We start from the raw sequence: 17,349 nt of genomic DNA, 5'->3' as shown, positions 1-17,349 counted from the left end.
TGTGTCTGTCTGCCTTGGGTTTCGCCACACGGGTCGGGTTCCGGTGCGTGAGCGTAACAGAACGTCGAAGCCATTATGGACCCAGGCAAACCCAAGGGGCAGACGGTCCCTGTGACACCCCCGACCCCTAAGCCCCAGAGCCCCGTCCCCGTAGTGGCAGTAGTAAGAAGTTACAGCAGCCAACTTGCATCTCTCCACTCAGAGCTTTCTACTGCCTTCACCCAGGTCACCGGGGAGATCACCGATCTTCAGTCTGGCTCCCAGGCCGCGACGAGTGCGTTAGACGCCCTCTCCGTGCAGATCGCTGCACTCACAACAGCAGTCTCCAGGATGAGCGACCACCCTGCTCTGGCCCCGGTCCCTGCCCCTAGCTCGGCCAACGGATTCCCCGTTCTTGGTCCCGACGTGCCTCCTTCTCCGAGTCAACCCCCACTGGACCCCCGGTTCGAGCCTAACCTTCCCTGCCTCAAGGCCTTCGGTGGGGAGTTCGAGCTGTGCAGGGGTTTCCTTGGTCAGTGTGAGCTCCTGCTCAAACACCAGCCAGCCAGGTATAGGACAGGAGAGACTAAGGTAACCCTTGTTATGTCCCTCCTCATCGGCAAAGCCCTCAAGCTGGGCCATAGCAGCGGTTGGCCATACCGAGCGGCTCGCCTCGGACTATGGTGCCTTCCGCCGCGAGTTCGGTCTGGTGTTCGACCACCCAGCTGACGAGCAGGACGCTGCCAGCCGCCTCCATTCCATCCAGCAGGGAGCCAGGTCGGTGGCAGATTATACCTTTAGAGGTGAGGATACTCGCCGCAGACAGTGGGTGGGATGACACTGCGCTCAAGACCGCGTACAGGAGGGGGCTGAGCGAGCCCATCAAAGACCTCATCGTTCGGGACCGCCCTGCCTCCTTCAACGAGCTCATCACCCTCACCCCCCTGATGGACGAACGGCTGCGGGAGCGGCGCCAGGAATGTGCCCCGCGCACTGGGCCCTCCCGTAGACCAACCCCCGTCCGTTCGACTGGTGCCTTCCCTGGGTCAGCGTCCCGCGGGCTCTCTCCACCCTCACACTCCCCCTCTCAACCCTGGGTGGCTTCTGGATCCAGGCCGGAGGAGGAGCCCATGCAATTGGGTCAGTCACGGCTCCCGCTATAGTTTAGGGAGCAGAGGATGCGTGACCACCTCTGCCTCTACTGCGGGAGGTCGGGCCACTACATCAAGGCCTGCCCGACACGCCCAAAAAGACCCGGCTCACTAGCGAGGGGTGTCCTAGTGAGCCTGACGACCCTTCCTCAGCCCCAGCGCAAGAAGGAGCACAACCAGCTGTTTCCTGTCACTCTCACCTGGGGTAACGACTCACTCTCTATTGGTGCACTCCTGGATTCAGGGGCGGACGAGTGTTTGATGGACATCTCGCTGGCCCGGCAGGCCGGCGTTCCACTCGTCCCCCTAGACACACCCCTCACAGCCCAAGCCCTAGATGGTCGTTCACTTGGTAAGATCACACACAGCACTGCTTCCCTCACCCTCACTCTTTTGGGTAATCACGTGGAAACTATGCGTTTTTTGGTTTTGCACGCCCCCACAGCGCCCCTGGTGTTAGGAAGACCGTGGTTGGAACGGCACAATCCCCACATCTTTTGGTCTACTGGGCGGATTTTGGGTTGGAGCGTTGCGTGTCATACCAACTGCCTTCACAACGCCCACTCCCCATCCAGCGGCCTCAGACCCGTGCCTCCTCCCATGGATCTCACTGGGGTTCCTCCCATTTATCACGATTTAGCTCCTGTATTTAGTAAGGACAGTGCACTTTCCCTCCCCCCTCACCGTCCCTATGATTGCACCATAGATCTCCTTCCCGGGGTCGCCCTTCCCACCGGTCGGTTGTATAACCTCTCCGTCCCGGAGAAGGAGTCTACGCGCAATTATATCACATCCCTGGCCTCAGGAATCATAAGGCCGTTGTCATCCCCGGTGGCAGGGGGCTTCTTTTTTGTGGCAAAGAAGGAGGGCAGCCTGAGGCCTTGCATAGATTATCGACTGTTAAATGACATCATGGTTAAAAATGAATATCCACTCCCCGTCTTCCAGGCGTTGGTCAACGACGTGGTCCGGGACATGCTGAACACGTTTGCGGTGGTGTACCTGGATGACATCCTTGTGTTCTCCAGGACTGAGGAGGAACACCACCAGCATGTCCGCCTGGTCCTCCAACGGCTGCTGGAGAACAGGCTCTTCGTGAAGGCCGAGAAGTGTGTGTTCCACTCCTCCTCCATGGAGTTCCTTGGCCACATCGTGGAGAAGGGGCTCGTCCACACCGACCCCAGGAAGACCCGAGCGGTGGAGGAGTGGGCACGGCCAACCAACAGGACGCAACTCCAGCGCTTCCAGGGGTTTGCCAATTTCTACCGGCGCTTCATCAGGGGGTTCAGCCGTGTGGCCGCCCCCCTCACTGCACTCACCTCAACCCTCCGCCCCTTCTCCTGGACCTCGGAGGCGGAGGCCGCCTTCTCGGCCCTGAAGAGGCTGTTCACAACGGCTCCGGTGCTCGCCCACCCGGACCCGTCCAGGCAGTTCATCGTGGAGGTGGACGCATCAGACGCGGGCATCAGAGCCGTCCTCTCCCAGCGATCGGAGGAGGACCAGAAGATCCACCCGTGCGCCTTCTTCTCCCGGCGTTTCAGTCCTGTGGAGAGGAACTACGACATCGGCAACAGGAAGTTGCTGGCTGTCCACACCGCCCTAGGGGAGTGGAGACACTGGCTGGAGGGAGCAGGGCAGCCGTTCATCGTATGGTCCGATCACAAGAACCTGACCTACGTGCGGACGGCTAAGAGGTTCAACCTCAGTCAGGCGAGCTGGGCTCTCTTCTTCAGCCGGTTCGACTTCACCCTCACCTACCACCCGGGCACCAAGAACGTCAGGGCAGACGCCCTCTCCCGTCTGTTTCCCGAGGGGTCCCCTGACGCCCCAGACACCATCCTTCCCCCGGCCCGGGTGGTGGGTGTCGTCACCTGGGCCATCGAATCGGTGGTGAGAAGGGCCCGGCGTGCCCAGCCTGACCCAGGCAATGGACCCCGGAATCGGCTATTTGTGCCTCCCTCTGTCCGGCCCCAGGTGCTGGAGTGGGGCCACTCCAGCTGTTTTGCCTGCCACCCCGGTGTCCACCGAAAGGCGGCCTTCATCCACAGGGGTTTCTGGTGGCCCACCATGGAGGCAGACACCAGGGATTTCGTGGCTGCCTGCACCAACTGCGCCCGCAGCATCGCCCTCCAGTAGGTCTCCTGCGCCCCCTTCCTGTCCCAGGCCGACCTTGGTCCCAAATTGCCTTGGACTTTGTAACTGGCCTCCCCGAGTCCCAAGGCAATGACACCATTCTGACCATTGTCGACCGGTTTTCCAAGGCCGTCCACTTTGTTGCCCTCACCAAACTCCCCTCTGCAGCCGAGACAGCGGACCTTCTCGTCTCCCACGTCGTCCGACTCCATGGGATTCCCCTGGACATTGTCTCTGACTGTGGTCCACAGTTCACTTCTAAGGTGTGGCAGGCCTTCTGTAAGGGGATTGGGGCCATGTTCAGCCTCTCCTCCGGGTATCACCCCCAGACCAATGGGCAGGCAGAGCGGGCAAATCAAGCCCTGGAGGCGGCTTTGCGTTGCGTTACCACCAGCAACCCCGCATCCTGGAGCAAGTACCTGCCCTGGGTGGAGTACTCGCTCAATTCCATGGAGAGTTCGGCTACCGGTTTGTCCCCTTTTGAGTGTTAACTTGGTTATCAACCCCCTCTGTTCCCCCGTCAGGAGTTGGAGGTGGCGGTCCCGTCCACGAAGGTCCATCTCCGCCGTTGTCGGCGCGTTTGGAAGACCGCCCGGGCCGCTCTGTTGCGAGCTACAGAGTGGGCCCGGCGCAGCGCCAACCGGCAGAGAGTGCCGGCCCCAGCCTATCGACCTGGCAAGAGGGTATGGCTCCTGGCCCGGGACCTGCCCCTTCCTATCCTCAACCGGATGCTCGCTCCCCGCTACGTCGGTCCCTACATCATCGACCGCATCGTCAATCCTTCGGCGGTGCGTCTCCATCTCCCTACCTCACGCAAGATCCATCCCGTTTTCCTTTTCTCTCACCTCAAACTGGTAGCCTCCATCCCCCTGTCTCCCCCTGTCCAAGCTCCTCCACTCCCCAGAGTCCTCGATGGTGGTGACATGGTCTGGGATGTCGACCGGCTGCTCGCCGTACGCGGCCGGGGGCGTGGGTACCAATACCTGGTGGACTGGGTTGGCTATGGGCCCGAGGACCGCAGCTGGGTTCCCCAGTCCTACCTACTCCTCCGCCTGGAGGAGTTCTATCGGGCCCACCCCAACGCCATCGGACAGTCGCCCGGTGTCTCCCGTAGGAGGGGGGGGGTCCTGTTGTGGTTACACCGCCTCGAGCTGCCTCCCCGGCACGTTCAAGCCACTCCCCCAGCTCGGATGTGCCGGAAACATCCGAGCGCTCAGCTCGCGCTCTGAGGAGACGAGCGCTGCACTGCACCAGGTGTTTGCCATCATCCATCAGGCACACCTGCGGCAATCAGGCAGCCCTCTACAAGAAGTCTCCCAGAACAACCACTTCGACGTACTGAACCCTGTGACTCTCCCTCCGCAACTTCTACAGCTCCCCTCGTCCCCTGCGACCTTCACGTTTTCCCCCGGACCTCTCCAGCGATCTCCCCCCATGTCTCTCTACCTGGACACCTCCTTTCGGACTTGACTTCCTGGATCTCGGACCCGGACCCGGTTACCGCACCACACATAGGCTAAAAACACTCACACTTATATACACAAACCACTGGACACCACACATAGTTTATTCACACATCCCACTAACAGAACGTTTTTGCACCGTACATTCCCCCCACTCTATTCCATTTATTATTTAGTGGCAGTATTTGTTATCTCCCTTCTTTGTTATTCCCCTCCCCTAATGAAATCGCCTTTTGGATTTTGAACTGTCATCCTGTGTCTGTCTGCCTTGGGTTTCGCCACACGGGTCGGGATCTGGTACGTGAGCATAACAGTGGCATTGTCGCTAATGAGTTCCCCAGTTCCCCAGGGACGCCCCATCATGCGAACATACCTTTCAGCTGCTCAATCACCTGTAGACTGGAGGTGGTCCATAGCTGGGTGATCTCAATGTCCCTGGAATAATAATCAACTACCGCCAGGTAGTTTTTTCCATCCTGCTCGCAAAGGTCTGCCCCAATCTTGTAACATGGGCCGGGCGGCAGTGGTGTTGTACGCAGGGGCTCTTTGTACTGTGAGGGCTTATTGATTTGGCAGAATGTGCACTGTGTAACTCTCCAGTAAATGTCCGATCCGATGCTGGGCCACCAGACAGACATCTTGGCTCTTTCATGACACTTTGCAAGGCCTTGGTGCCCTTCGTGAATCCTGTGTAGAATGTCTTTCTGATACGCGGGGGGAATTACAATCCTGTCTTGGTACTGGAGCAGCCCATCTGCCTCGGACAGCGATGCCCTCGCAGCGTGGTAATCATGTAGATAAAAGGGCACGTGCCTCGGCCATCCCTCTCTGGTGTACCCGATCACCCTCTGCATTGTGTCGTCCTGACGCGTGGCCTGCTTTAACATGTCCAGCTTCGTGCTCGACCCTGGTTTGGTTTAAATCACAGCTTTGACATGCGCACACACATCCCCGTCTGTGTCTGCCCTGCTGCCGTTCTGGAGTAGGTTCCTGGAAAGGGCGTCGGCCACCACCAGCTGTGAACCCGGAACATACACGGCTCTGGGGTTAAAACGCATTAGACGAATTAGAAGCCGCTGGCATCTCGGTGGCACTTTGTCCAGATCATATGCATTAATGAGGGGGGCCAGGGGCTTGTGGTCTGTCTGTAAGCTAAACTCAGCTAAGCCTAACAGATAACGGGAAAACCGCTCACAGGCCCACACTCCTGCAAGGCATTCCTTCTCTAACTGAGAGTATCTCTTCTCTGCATCGGTGAGAGTTCTGGAGCAGAAGGCAACAGGCTGAACTTTGTCCCCCTGAACCTGCAACAGTGCTGCCCCCAGCCCGTAACTACTAGCGTCCGCCGCTCACAATGGTGGGCCTTGCTACATCATAGTATGCCAGGGCAGGAGTGGAAGACAACATTGCTTTTACCTTGGTGAAAGCTTGCTGTTGGGGCTCCCCCCACTGCCACTCTGCATCCTCCTTCAGCAGCTCACTCACCGGGTGTAGCACAGATGACAGTTCGGGTAGAAACCTCCCCAGATAATTTACCATACCCAGCCACTGCCTCACCTGCGGGCCATTCTCGGGGCTCTGCATGTCTGAGATGGCCTTCACCTTGCCTGGATCTGGTTTCTTTGCTGATGATGTGCCCGAAATATTGCAACTCACTCCTGCTGAAGCGGCATTTCTCCCGGTTGAGCTTCAGCCCCGATGTTTTGATTGTCTGCAGTACCGCCTCCAAGTTTCTATCGTGCTCATCCTGGTCCTTGCTGTACACGAGTATGTCATCCACGACGACGACCGTGCCCTTGTGGTCTCTCAGCAGAATGCACATTTCCCTCTGGAAGATCTCCGGTGCCGATGTAATGCGAAACGGGAGCCGCTAGAAACAGAACCGGCCTCTGGGAGTAATGAAAGTGGTTAGTTTTACACATCTGGGATCTAGCGGATTTTGCCAGAAGCCAGACAATGCGTCTAGCGTTGTGAAAAACCCTGCCCCTGCTAACTTGGGCATAATGTCCTCCAGCGTGGGAAGCATAATCGTTCGCGCTTAACAGCCTGGTTTAACCGCTTAAGGTCCACACAGATCCGTATCTTGCCATTCTTTTTGACTTCGGGCACCATGGGTGCACACCACTCTGTGGGCTCGGTCACGTCTGTGATGATCCCCAAGGACTGCATGCGTTGCAGCTCGTCGTCCACTTTTGGCATGAGAGGGAAAGGGACTCTGCGTGGCATGCTGAGGGCATAAGGCTGTATATTGGGCTTAAGCTCAATCATGACAGGTTCACAATTAAGCAATCCAATGTCCCCGAAAACATCTTCGCTAACCTGATCTGTTCTAAAAACTAGGCCCATTTCACATGCAGCTCTGCGACTCAATAGATTGTTGGCATTTGGCCCTTTTATCAAAAAAAATCCCAATTTTGTGCATCTTCCCCCATCTCTCCGTGCACGCCACAAATTTCCCCGCACACTAAAGTGCTCCCCCTGGGTTTCTCAGGTCGACTGATGTTTTAAACAGCTGTGGCCGTTCAGGCAGTGACCTATATGCAGTCTGTGACATGGTAGTGATGTCCGCCCCTGTATCGATTTTAAAATTAACCAACTTGCCACAGATCGGTAACTCCACTTGCCACTTTTTCTCAAAATCCATCCCCTCAATGCAACTGAGAAAGTAGGGGCGGCTTTCACTTTCCGCTTCGCCCTCATACGCATCATCCTGGTAAACAACCTCCCTCACGTCTCTGGTTTTGCATACGGCAGCAAAATGTCCCAGCTTGTCGCATTTCCTGCAACGCCTGTTGTGTGCAGGGCATTCCTGCTGCTGCCCGTGCACGCGAGTACATCGGGGGCAGGCTGTTTTGGGCCGCTGTGCGTTTCCGTTGCCCTTATTGTAGTGGCTGCTAGCGTTACTGCGGTCGCGGTTGGCATTGGCGCCCTGTGCTTTGCTAACTGCATCCAGTTCAGCTGTAATTCCTTCCGCATTCTGCTGTTTAACCAGCTCGAACTGACGGGGGGCCATTTGCACCGCTTTTCCTAGCGTGAGCTCATCTTCCATCTGCAACTTCTGTGACACGTCTCGGTCAGCAACTCCGATCACAACTCTATCGGGAATTTGCTCTTCCTTTAATGCCCCGAACTCGCAGTGTTCTGCCAACTCATATAAACTCCTCCTCACCAAGGCCTCGACAGTCTCTCCAGCTCTCTGCGAGCGCTGGGGAAAACATGCACGTTCGTAGAGGACATTTCTCCGTGGTACGAAATGCTCGTTGAGTTTACTGACCACCCTGTCATAAACTCAGTGAGCAGCCCAGGGTCCAGGATGAGCTGGCGGGAGACCCAGCTACGTTCCTTCAGACCGTAGCCTTCCCAGTGCACCAAATACTGGAACCCCCATCCTCGGCGCCGGACATCCAGCAGCCGGCGGACCTTCCACTGGGGGTGCCCATCTACGATCTTAGGGGGAGGCGGAGCTGGGGCCGGAGGCATCAGAGGACTGTGGGAGACAGGCTTAACCCGAGACACATGAAAAACAGCATGGATCTTCAAGGAAGCCGGAAGCTTCAGACACACCGCCGCGTGACTGAGCACCTTCCTGATCTCAAAGGGCCCGACAAACCGGGGGTTCAGCTTCTTCGCAGTGGACTGAAGCGGGAGGTCCTTCAAGGACAGCCACACCCTTTGGCCTGGTTGGTACGTAGACGCTGGGGACCGGCGTCGGTTGGCTCCCCGACTGGCGCGCTCAGCTGCCCGGAGCAGAGCAGCTCTGGTCACCTCCCAGACGCGACGACACCGGTTCAGATGGGCCTGCACGGAGGGAACTGCCACTTCCGACTCCTGCGCAGCAAAGAGAGGTGGCTGGTAGCCCAGGGACACCTCAAAAGGTGAGAGGCCGGTGGCAGAGCTGACCAGGGAGTTGATGGCATACTCGACCCAGGGGAGGAACCGACTCCAGGAGCTGGGCTTCTTGGCGGCCACGCACCGGAGGGCAGACTCCACGCTCTGGTTCATCCTCTCCGTCTGCCCGTTAGTCTGTGGGTGATATCCAGAGGAGAGACTAACAGAGGCACCCAACCCCTTACAAAAGGCCCGCCATACCTGGGAGACGAACGGGGGCCCTCGGTCCGAGATGACGTCCAGGGGAAGGCCGTGGAGACGGAACACGGGGCTCGTCAGGAGGTCCGCCATCTCAGAAGCCGATGGGAGTTTGGGGAGGGCCACCAGGTGCACTCCCGTACTGAAGCGGTCCACCACTGTCAGGATCAGTGTTACCCTGGGAGGGAGGCAGTCCGGAGACAAAATCCAACGCCACATGGGACCAGGGCCGGCCTGGTGAGAGGCCTTGCTGTGTGCACAGACAGAGCAGGCCTTTACGAAGTCCCTGACGTCGTTCCTCATGGTGGGACACCAGAAACGCCGAGCCAGAAAGGTGAAGGTGCGGTGGACACCCGGGTGGCAAGCAAACTGACTGGCATGGCCCCACTGAAGAACCCGGGACCGTACTGAGTCCGGGACGAACAGGCGGCGTGGAGGCACGTGGCTCGGGGCGGGATGGGAGCGCAACACCTGCCTGACCACGGTCTCCATGCCCCAGGTAACCACGCCAACCACCCTGGCCTCAGGAAGGATGGGAGTCGGCTCCTCTGTAGCTGGCTCCCTCCTCGGGTGTTGTCGGGACAGGAAGTCTGCCTTCGAGTTGCGAGACCCGGGGCGATAAGTCAGCGTGAAGTCAAACCGACTGAGGAAGCTGGCCCACCGTGCCTGCCGAGTCCGACCATTGAGATGCTTGGTTGCTCGGATGAACGTCAAGTTCTTATGATCAGTCCAGATGGTGAACGGCTGTTCCGCCCCCTCCAGCCAATGGCGCCACTCCTCCAGAGCAGCCACCACTGCTGCCAGCTCCCGGTTCCCAACATCGTAGTTCTCCTCGGCGGGGAGGAACCGGCGAGAGAAGAAGGCGCATGGATGGACCTTCTGGTCAGCTGCTGACTGCTGGGAGAGGACAGCCCCCAACCAGGTGTCCGAAGTGTCCACCTCCATGATGAACTGCCTCTTGGGGTCGGGGTGGAGCAGGACCGGAGCGCTGGTGAACCTCTCCTTGAGGGACTGGAACGCAGAGCGGGCAGCCGGGGCCCAGATGAACGGCTGGGAGGGGGAGGTCAGCCCGGTGAGAGGTTCTCTACGCGGCTGTAGTTCCTGATGAACCTCCTATAGAAGTTCGCAAACCCGAGGAAGCTCTGTAATTCCTTCCGGGATGTGGGATCGGGCCAGTCCACCACAGCCTGGATCTTGCGGGGGTCGGCCCGTGTCTGTCCCCTCTCAACGACGAAGCCCAGGTAGTCAACGGAAGGGGAATGGAACCGGCACTTCTCTGCCTTGACGAAGAGCCGGTTCCGGAGGAGACGTTCGAGTACCCGTCGGACATGCTGGACATGTTCCTCGAGGGTCCTGGAAAAGATGAGGATGTCATCGAGGTAGACCACCACAAACTCATCGAGCATGTTGCAGAGAATGTCATTCATGAGAGCCTGGAATACCGCCGGGGCGTTGGTGAGGCCGAGCGGCATTACCAGGTACTCATAATGACTCCGGGGCGTCTTAAAGGCTGTCTTCCACTCGTCCCCCTTCCGGATCCGGACCAGATGATAGGCACACCGGAGGTCCAGCTTAGTGATAACTGTAGCCTGGGTGAGGGGCTCAAGGGTGGAACTCATGAGAGGAAGGGGGTACTTGTTCTTGATGGTTATCTCATTGAGTTGGCGATGGTCAATGCAGGGTCGGAGGCCCCCGTCCTTCTTCTTCACGAAAAAGAATCCAGCTGCCACCTGGGAGGACGAGGGCCGAATGAGCCCCGCTGCCAAGGACTCGGAGATGTACTCGTCCTTCGCAGCCTTCTCGGGGATGGTCAGACTGTACAGACGACTGCTGGGAAGGGGTGCCCCAGAGTGGAGGTCGATAGCAAAGTCATAAGGCCGATGAGGAGGAAGAGATTGGGCCCGGGTCTTGCTGAAAACCTCACCTAGCTCATGGTACTCAGGGGGAACAGAGGAGAGGTCGGGAGGCGGGGCACTAGGGGCACGTCGGGGGGATGGGGTGGGATCAGCCTGGAGACATTGGAAAATGACAGGAGGAGCTCCATTTCATGATGGTACCGGAGGCCCAGGCGATGTGTGGCTCATGCTGCATGAACCAGGGGGGCCCTAGGATCACAGGGACTAACAGGGACTGGATGATGTAGAACCGAAGTCTCTCCACATGGTTCCCTGCTATGGTGAGAGAGACAGGGTGGGTGCGTTGGGTGACGCTGGCCAGGCAGCGCTCGTCCAGCGCGAAGGCCTCCATGGGCTTCTCCAGCGTCTCTAGCGGGATGTTAGCCTGGGCAGCAAACTCTGAGTCCAGGAAACACTCATCAGCCCCCGAGTCGAGGAGTGCACCCACCATGAGCCGTTGGTCAGCCCAGGCCAGGGTAACGCTAACTAGATGGTTCTGTGGTGCAGGACGGTGGGAACAGGAAAGGCAGCTCACTAGGATCTCCCGGGGCCCCAGTGAGCCTAGTCTTTTGGCCGAGTGAGGCAACCGCTGATCAGATGTCCCTTCTGGCCACAGCAGAGGCATTGACCCGCCTTGAACCAGGCCACTCGTTCGGCCGGACTAAGGCGCATGCGCCCCAGCTGCATAGGTCCCTCCCCCGTCGTGGTCTGGGGCGCGGAGGGAGAAACGGCCACAGGGAAAGTGGGGCGAACAGGAGTAGGGATCCTGTCAGGAGTGCTGGACGACTGGGGAATGGACAGAGATCCACGCAGGGCTCGCTCACGCCTCCTCTCCCGGAGGCATCCATCGATGCGGATGGCGAGTTTGATCAGGTCATCGAGGGAGGTGGGCTCCTCCCGGGTGGCTAGCTGGTCCTTGACAGCCTCGCTAAGACCTCTCCGGAAGGTGACCCGAAGTGACTGGTCGTTCCAGAAGCTCTCATCTGCGGCCAGCCTGAACTCCACCGAGTATTCTGTGACACTGCCACTGCCCTGCTGGATACTGCTCAGCCGAGCACCACGGCCCTGGCCACCGACTGGATGGTGGAAAACCTTCCGTAGTTCCGCCACAAAAGCCTCGTAGGTGAGGCAGAAACTGGCCTACATGGACCAGGAAGCAGTGGCCCACTGAGCTGCTCGGCCTGTGAGCAGGTTGGTCACATAAGCGACACGGGCAGCATCAGACGTGAACATGCTGGATTGTTGCAGGAAGACCAGCTCACACTGCATGATGAACATGGCACAGGTCTCAAAGTCGCCATCAAGTGGTCGTGGGCTGGAGAGGCAGGGCTCCCGGGGAACTGGGTTGAGCCCCACAGGGTTAACTGGGGCAGCGGGCCCAGGGGGCGGGTTACCCACGACTCCAGGGGCAGGCTGGCCCGGCGGTTGGATGGTGAGAGCCGCCGTGATGGTCTGCAACTGCCGCAGGATCTCTGCTTGTTGGCTCGCCAACGCCGCCTGCTGGCTTGTTAGGTTACCCACACAGGCCTGGAGGGGCTGGACCTGAGTCTGAAGATCCCTCACTGCAGCAGAGGCCGCCTCTAGCCGCTGGGTGTGGGAGTTGGTCAGTTGGATCTGTCTGATGAGAGCCGCTTGAACCGGACTGGTCGGTACGCTCTCTGTGCCGGCTGGGGTCGTCATGGTCAGTTCGTACTGTTAGGGTTTGTGGAAGACCCCAAGCGCACGACACCAGAGAGAGATGGGGTTAGCCGAAACTGGCGTACTTTATTACTTGCTCGTACAACGGTCAAACACAGGAAGGCAATAAGCGACAAGAAAACGGGAAGTCCAAGGAAAAAAACTCATGGGTAATCCAAACTGGGAACACGGCAGGATACTTCCTCAGGGAAACTTTCCAAAGAAAACCATAAACCAAGGGCTGGGGTAAACTCGGAGAGAAATGCACCGGAAGGGAAGAGTAGCCACTACTGCGAGAAGGTTACGGCACGAACTGACAACGAGCGCTGGGAGACCAGGAAACTTAAACCCAGCCCTGACGCCTAAGCCCGGCCCTGACGAGCTGATTGGCTGCCGGCGCGGGGTGGGCAGGCCACGGCGTGGGGTGGGCGAGCCGTAACAGTGGGGAGGGGGGAAAGCCCTCTGCTCTATCATGCTGTGCTGTTGTGTTTGCTTTCATTTTCCGTTTTTGTTCTCTGTTTGTGTTTGTGTACTGTACCTGTAGACTACCATATGAATAGTAAGTTTTGCACTGTAATGTTTCATGGTGTTTGATAAGAAACAAAATGACTAAAGAACACTGGTCTATCAAATTGCCAAGCTATTTCCTGGTTCAACTTGCAGGAATGCCCATTTAGTTACCATAGGTAATGGTAACCATTGATAAACACCCAGCCAGCACAACTGAGCTGTCATAGATAGTAGGAATTCATGCACACCGTCTAGCTAAGGCACTATGATATTGTAACGTGCATGGATAAGTACACATGTTGGTTCTCGATTAACGAGTTGGACCCTTTAGTCGACTGGTTAACGTTGTCGCTCGCGGTGTAGGAGCCACGGGTTCGCGTCCAGGCTGTGGCGACGGTTCCCGGACTGCCCCCCGAATTCGCTGCAGTAGCATCACTTATATACAATGGCAAACCCTTCAAATTAAGACCCAGCTTGTCAAAGAACAAAACAGAATTATACTTTAAGCCTCCAGTTGAGACATAGAATACATTTCAAGACTTTTCAGGAAGTGCAGGTTTCTTGTGTTGAGGCATGTATACTACATGCAAGCCTGCATGACAGAATGCAGAGAACCTGCAGATAAACACACATGCATGAAAACACATTCATACACACACACACACACAATCCTCACCATCTCGTTGCACCACACGCAACGCTTCCCTGCCAATGTTTTGATTTTCCTGTGGCACACCTGGCACTTACTGGAGTTACAATCCGCACTGATCCAATCATGAGCCGGTATCTTGAACACAACAAGAGAGACAGAGAGACTGAGGAAGACACACAGTTACTGTATGCCCACCCTACCTCGTTTAGCAATGCATTAAAAATGTAAATCTGACCAGGATCCTACAATGATCAGAAACTGATCAATCACATTGGAGGCGGGCAGTTTTCCCAAGTGCCTAAATGAGCTCTTTCTGAAATAAAGCAGGAAAACTGTTTCTTACACCAATTTCCTTTTTAGTTTTGACAAAGGTGTGAGCGCAGGGTTCAGGGTTCCTGTTGGCACACTGGCTGTGGACGATGTACTTGCAGCCTGCAGGAAAAATAATGTGATGACATTATGGAGTTGTTAAACACTCCAACACTACTTTCTTGAAGAAAAATCTTATTTTAAGTAGAACTTCAATTTGAGTACTTAAACCCGTATAATCCCAATATGGAGTTAAATATGGAGTTGCCAGGGGAGAGGAGAAGAGGAAGGCCAAAGAGGAGGTTTATGGATGTGGTGAAGGAGGACATGCAGGTGGCTGGTGTGACAGGGGAAGATGCAGAGGACAGGATGAGATGGAAATGGATGATCCGCTGTGGCGCCCCCTAACGGGAGCAGCCGAAAGTAGTAGTAGTAGTAGTAGTAGTAGTAAACCCGTTTAATCCCACTGGTCACGATTGTGACCGCATATTTTCTTTTTTTTTCTCTCTCTCTCTCTCTTTCTTGGAAGTGTTAAAAAAAGTTTTAAAAAAAGTTGTTAAAAACTCTTTAAGTGTTGTTGGCTTTAGGCACGAAATGCAACTTTTAAATGAAAAAACACATTGTCTCACGTGACTAGTCATGTGACTAGTGTGAAAGGTCACATGACCAGACCAGTACGCTTCCTTCTTGCGCCTCTGAAAGAAGAGGTCTTCCGCAGACTTCTACAAAAGGAAGTAAAATACCTTAATTAACAGATAGAACTATCACATTTTGTACATACGTATGTTCTTTAAAGGCTTTACTACTGATACATTTTGAGAATTATACTTCTGCATACATATTTTACTCGTAAGAGGTGTAAATTTGTTAACAGTCACAATTGTGACCGGTGGTATAATACAGTGTTTCAATTGAAAACACAGATTTTGGCTGCTAATCCTGATTATCATTTGTGTTTTCTTACATGGGTTAAAACGATCAGATGTGTTGGACCTCCTAGACCTACGTAACACCCAAGTGCTGTGTCAGCATCACCGTCATTCGTACACTTGAAAAAGAGGCTGTTGAAAGTGACTGTGACAGCGAGGGCTCAGATAGGGAGTAGCAGGGTGAAACGAGCCATTTACCAGGTAGACTATTGCATGGCGATGCAGAGGTGAACTATCTGGAGGATGAGTCAGATGAACATGAGAACCCCGACTCCTGCAGCAGTCGGTGTTGAAGCAAGCTCACCACCACTGCCATATATTGGTGAGTCTCCCACAGTGATCAGCCCAAAAAGGAGATGTCCTGAGGAAAACGAGAGTATTCTGAGGTGCCTGTAAAAATGTGGAACAAAGATAAAAAAGCCTATAACAAAGTTCCACAGCCCATGTGTATCCTCACATACAACCAAAACATGGGGGCATGGATCTGCATGATGTTCAGGTGTCAAAATACAGGGCTACGATAAGATCAAAGAAGTGGTGGGGGCCAATCTTTTCTTGGTCCCTTCACAGTGCGGTGGTGAATAGCTGGTTGTTCTTCAGAGATGTTGTTGGTAAGGAATGTGACCTCCTGGCATTTCAGCGATCTGTGTCCCTGTCTCTCCTAAAAAGATATAGACAACTACCTCTTGGCCATGGCAGAACATCTTCGATTGTAACAACTGTCACTCAGGATTCTGCAAGAGGTGATGGTCAATCTCACTGGCCTGTGAACACAGGGAACCGTTTCCACAGATGCAGATGTTGTGACAAGCACACTGTATATGGATGTAAGTAGTGTGATGTACCTCTTCACATTCAGTGCTTCAAGCGTTTTCATGGCCAAGTACAATTGGGGAGAAAAGGGGGACCCCCCCCAAAAAAATGTTGAAACTGTGTTATGAGACTGTGAAATAAGTACATTGTGGTCACTGATAGTACCTTACAGTATGCACTGTGCTAGTACGTGTTGCACTATAATGTCAACATGTCACATTATTGATGAATGTCTTCCTGTTATAAAATGTTCAGAGATGATATATTTTATTTTACTTAATGTTATTTTGAAGTGTTGGATTCTGCACGGTGTATAGTTTCCATGTCCTGGTATCGTTTAGTCATAAATAAATGAGCTTGCCTCAGATGAGTTTGCCAGTGGTAGAGTGAGTTTGTATTATTATAAGTTCAAACATGTGTCACATGAACAATAGTAATAGTTATGAAGCAGTGGCAGCTGGTGCTAAATTTATTTTTTTGGGAGCGGGGGCGCAATTTACCTTGATGTAGCACACCTGACAGTCAGAGTTATTAAGAAGGACAATGTAGCCTATAGATTTCATCAGGGTTCATAGACAGTGGATGATTGACAGTCGAGACGAGGCATCATGGTGGATGTGAACATGATTGACAGCCACGAGAATTGTCCAATCACATTAGATCAAAATACATTAAAACAACACCAATTCGCTGCCAATAAAAGTGGGAGTGTCTGGGGCGCACAGAACTCTGCTCCATGGAAAATCGGAAGAAACCAATCAGACAGCAGCCTCAGGTCACCTGCTCACCAAAAGTTTGAGGGCTTTCATAAGGTATCATTTGGCTGGCGCCCCTCACCCAGGAAGTATATGTATTCAGACAGAAATCAAATAAATACCATTTGGAACCCATATTTAATGGCTGATGACAGGCGCTCACAGAGTGAAAAACACTTTTATTTCATAATAATTTGCATAATAAAACTAAATTATATTTAACACGTTTAAGCAGATTTTCTTCCTTCATATTTGAAGGGGGTGGCGCCCCAGCATCCTAACTATGTTTCATTCTTCTGTGCTGCATATGTTAATGTTATTTTATGATTTTACTACTACTACTACTACTACTACTACTTTCGGCTGTTCTCGTTAGGGGTCGCCACAGCGGATCATCCGTTTCCATCTCTTTCTGTCTTCTGCATCTTCCTCTGTCACACCAGCCACCTGCATGTCTTCCCTCACCACATCCATAAACCTCCTCTTTGGCCTCCCTCTTTCCCTCTTCCCTGGCAGCTCCATATTCAGGATCCTTCTCCCAATATACCCAGCATATCTCCTCCACACATGTCCAAGCCATCTCAATCTTGCCTCTCTTGCTTTGTCTCCAAACCATCCAACTTGAGCGGTCCCTCTAATATAATGTCTGTGAATGTTCTCATTCACAAACATATATATAATCATTCCTAATCCTGTCCTTCTTCATCACTCCCAATGAAAATCTTGACATCTTCAACTCTGCCACCTCCAAGTCCACCTCCTGTCTTTTCGTCTTTCATCAGTGCCACTGTCTTCAAACCATACAACATAGCTGGTCTCACAAACATCTTGTAAACCTTGTTACAGACTAGTCGGGTCTAGGGGTTAAACACAATACTAGTCCTAACCTGGAATGTGTAGAAAAGATGGAAACGAGGGAAGAAACAAGAAGAAGGACTGGTTCCCAAGATGAGAGAAATAGCAGAGGTGGGGTAGCTTACAGAGGTAGCAAGCTATC

General features: G+C 54.4%; 1 protein-coding gene across 1 annotated transcript in view; it reads right to left on the bottom strand.

Moving 5' to 3' along the window:
• dgkab (diacylglycerol kinase, alpha b) overlaps positions 1–17,349 on the bottom strand; it is a 201,651-nt gene that overhangs the window by 55,074 nt on the left and 129,228 nt on the right. The window contains 2 exon segments of the mRNA XM_056273361.1: positions 13,571–13,677; positions 13,838–13,978. Of these exon segments, the coding sequence (XP_056129336.1) occupies positions 13,571–13,677; positions 13,838–13,978 (248 nt within the window).

This window comes from Lampris incognitus, chromosome 2 (assembly GCF_029633865.1).
Source record: "Lampris incognitus isolate fLamInc1 chromosome 2, fLamInc1.hap2, whole genome shotgun sequence".
Taxonomy (NCBI): Eukaryota; Metazoa; Chordata; class Actinopteri; order Lampriformes; family Lampridae; genus Lampris; species Lampris incognitus.
The sequence above is the reverse complement of the archived record's forward strand: the minus strand, read 5'-3'. Positions and strand labels throughout refer to the sequence as shown.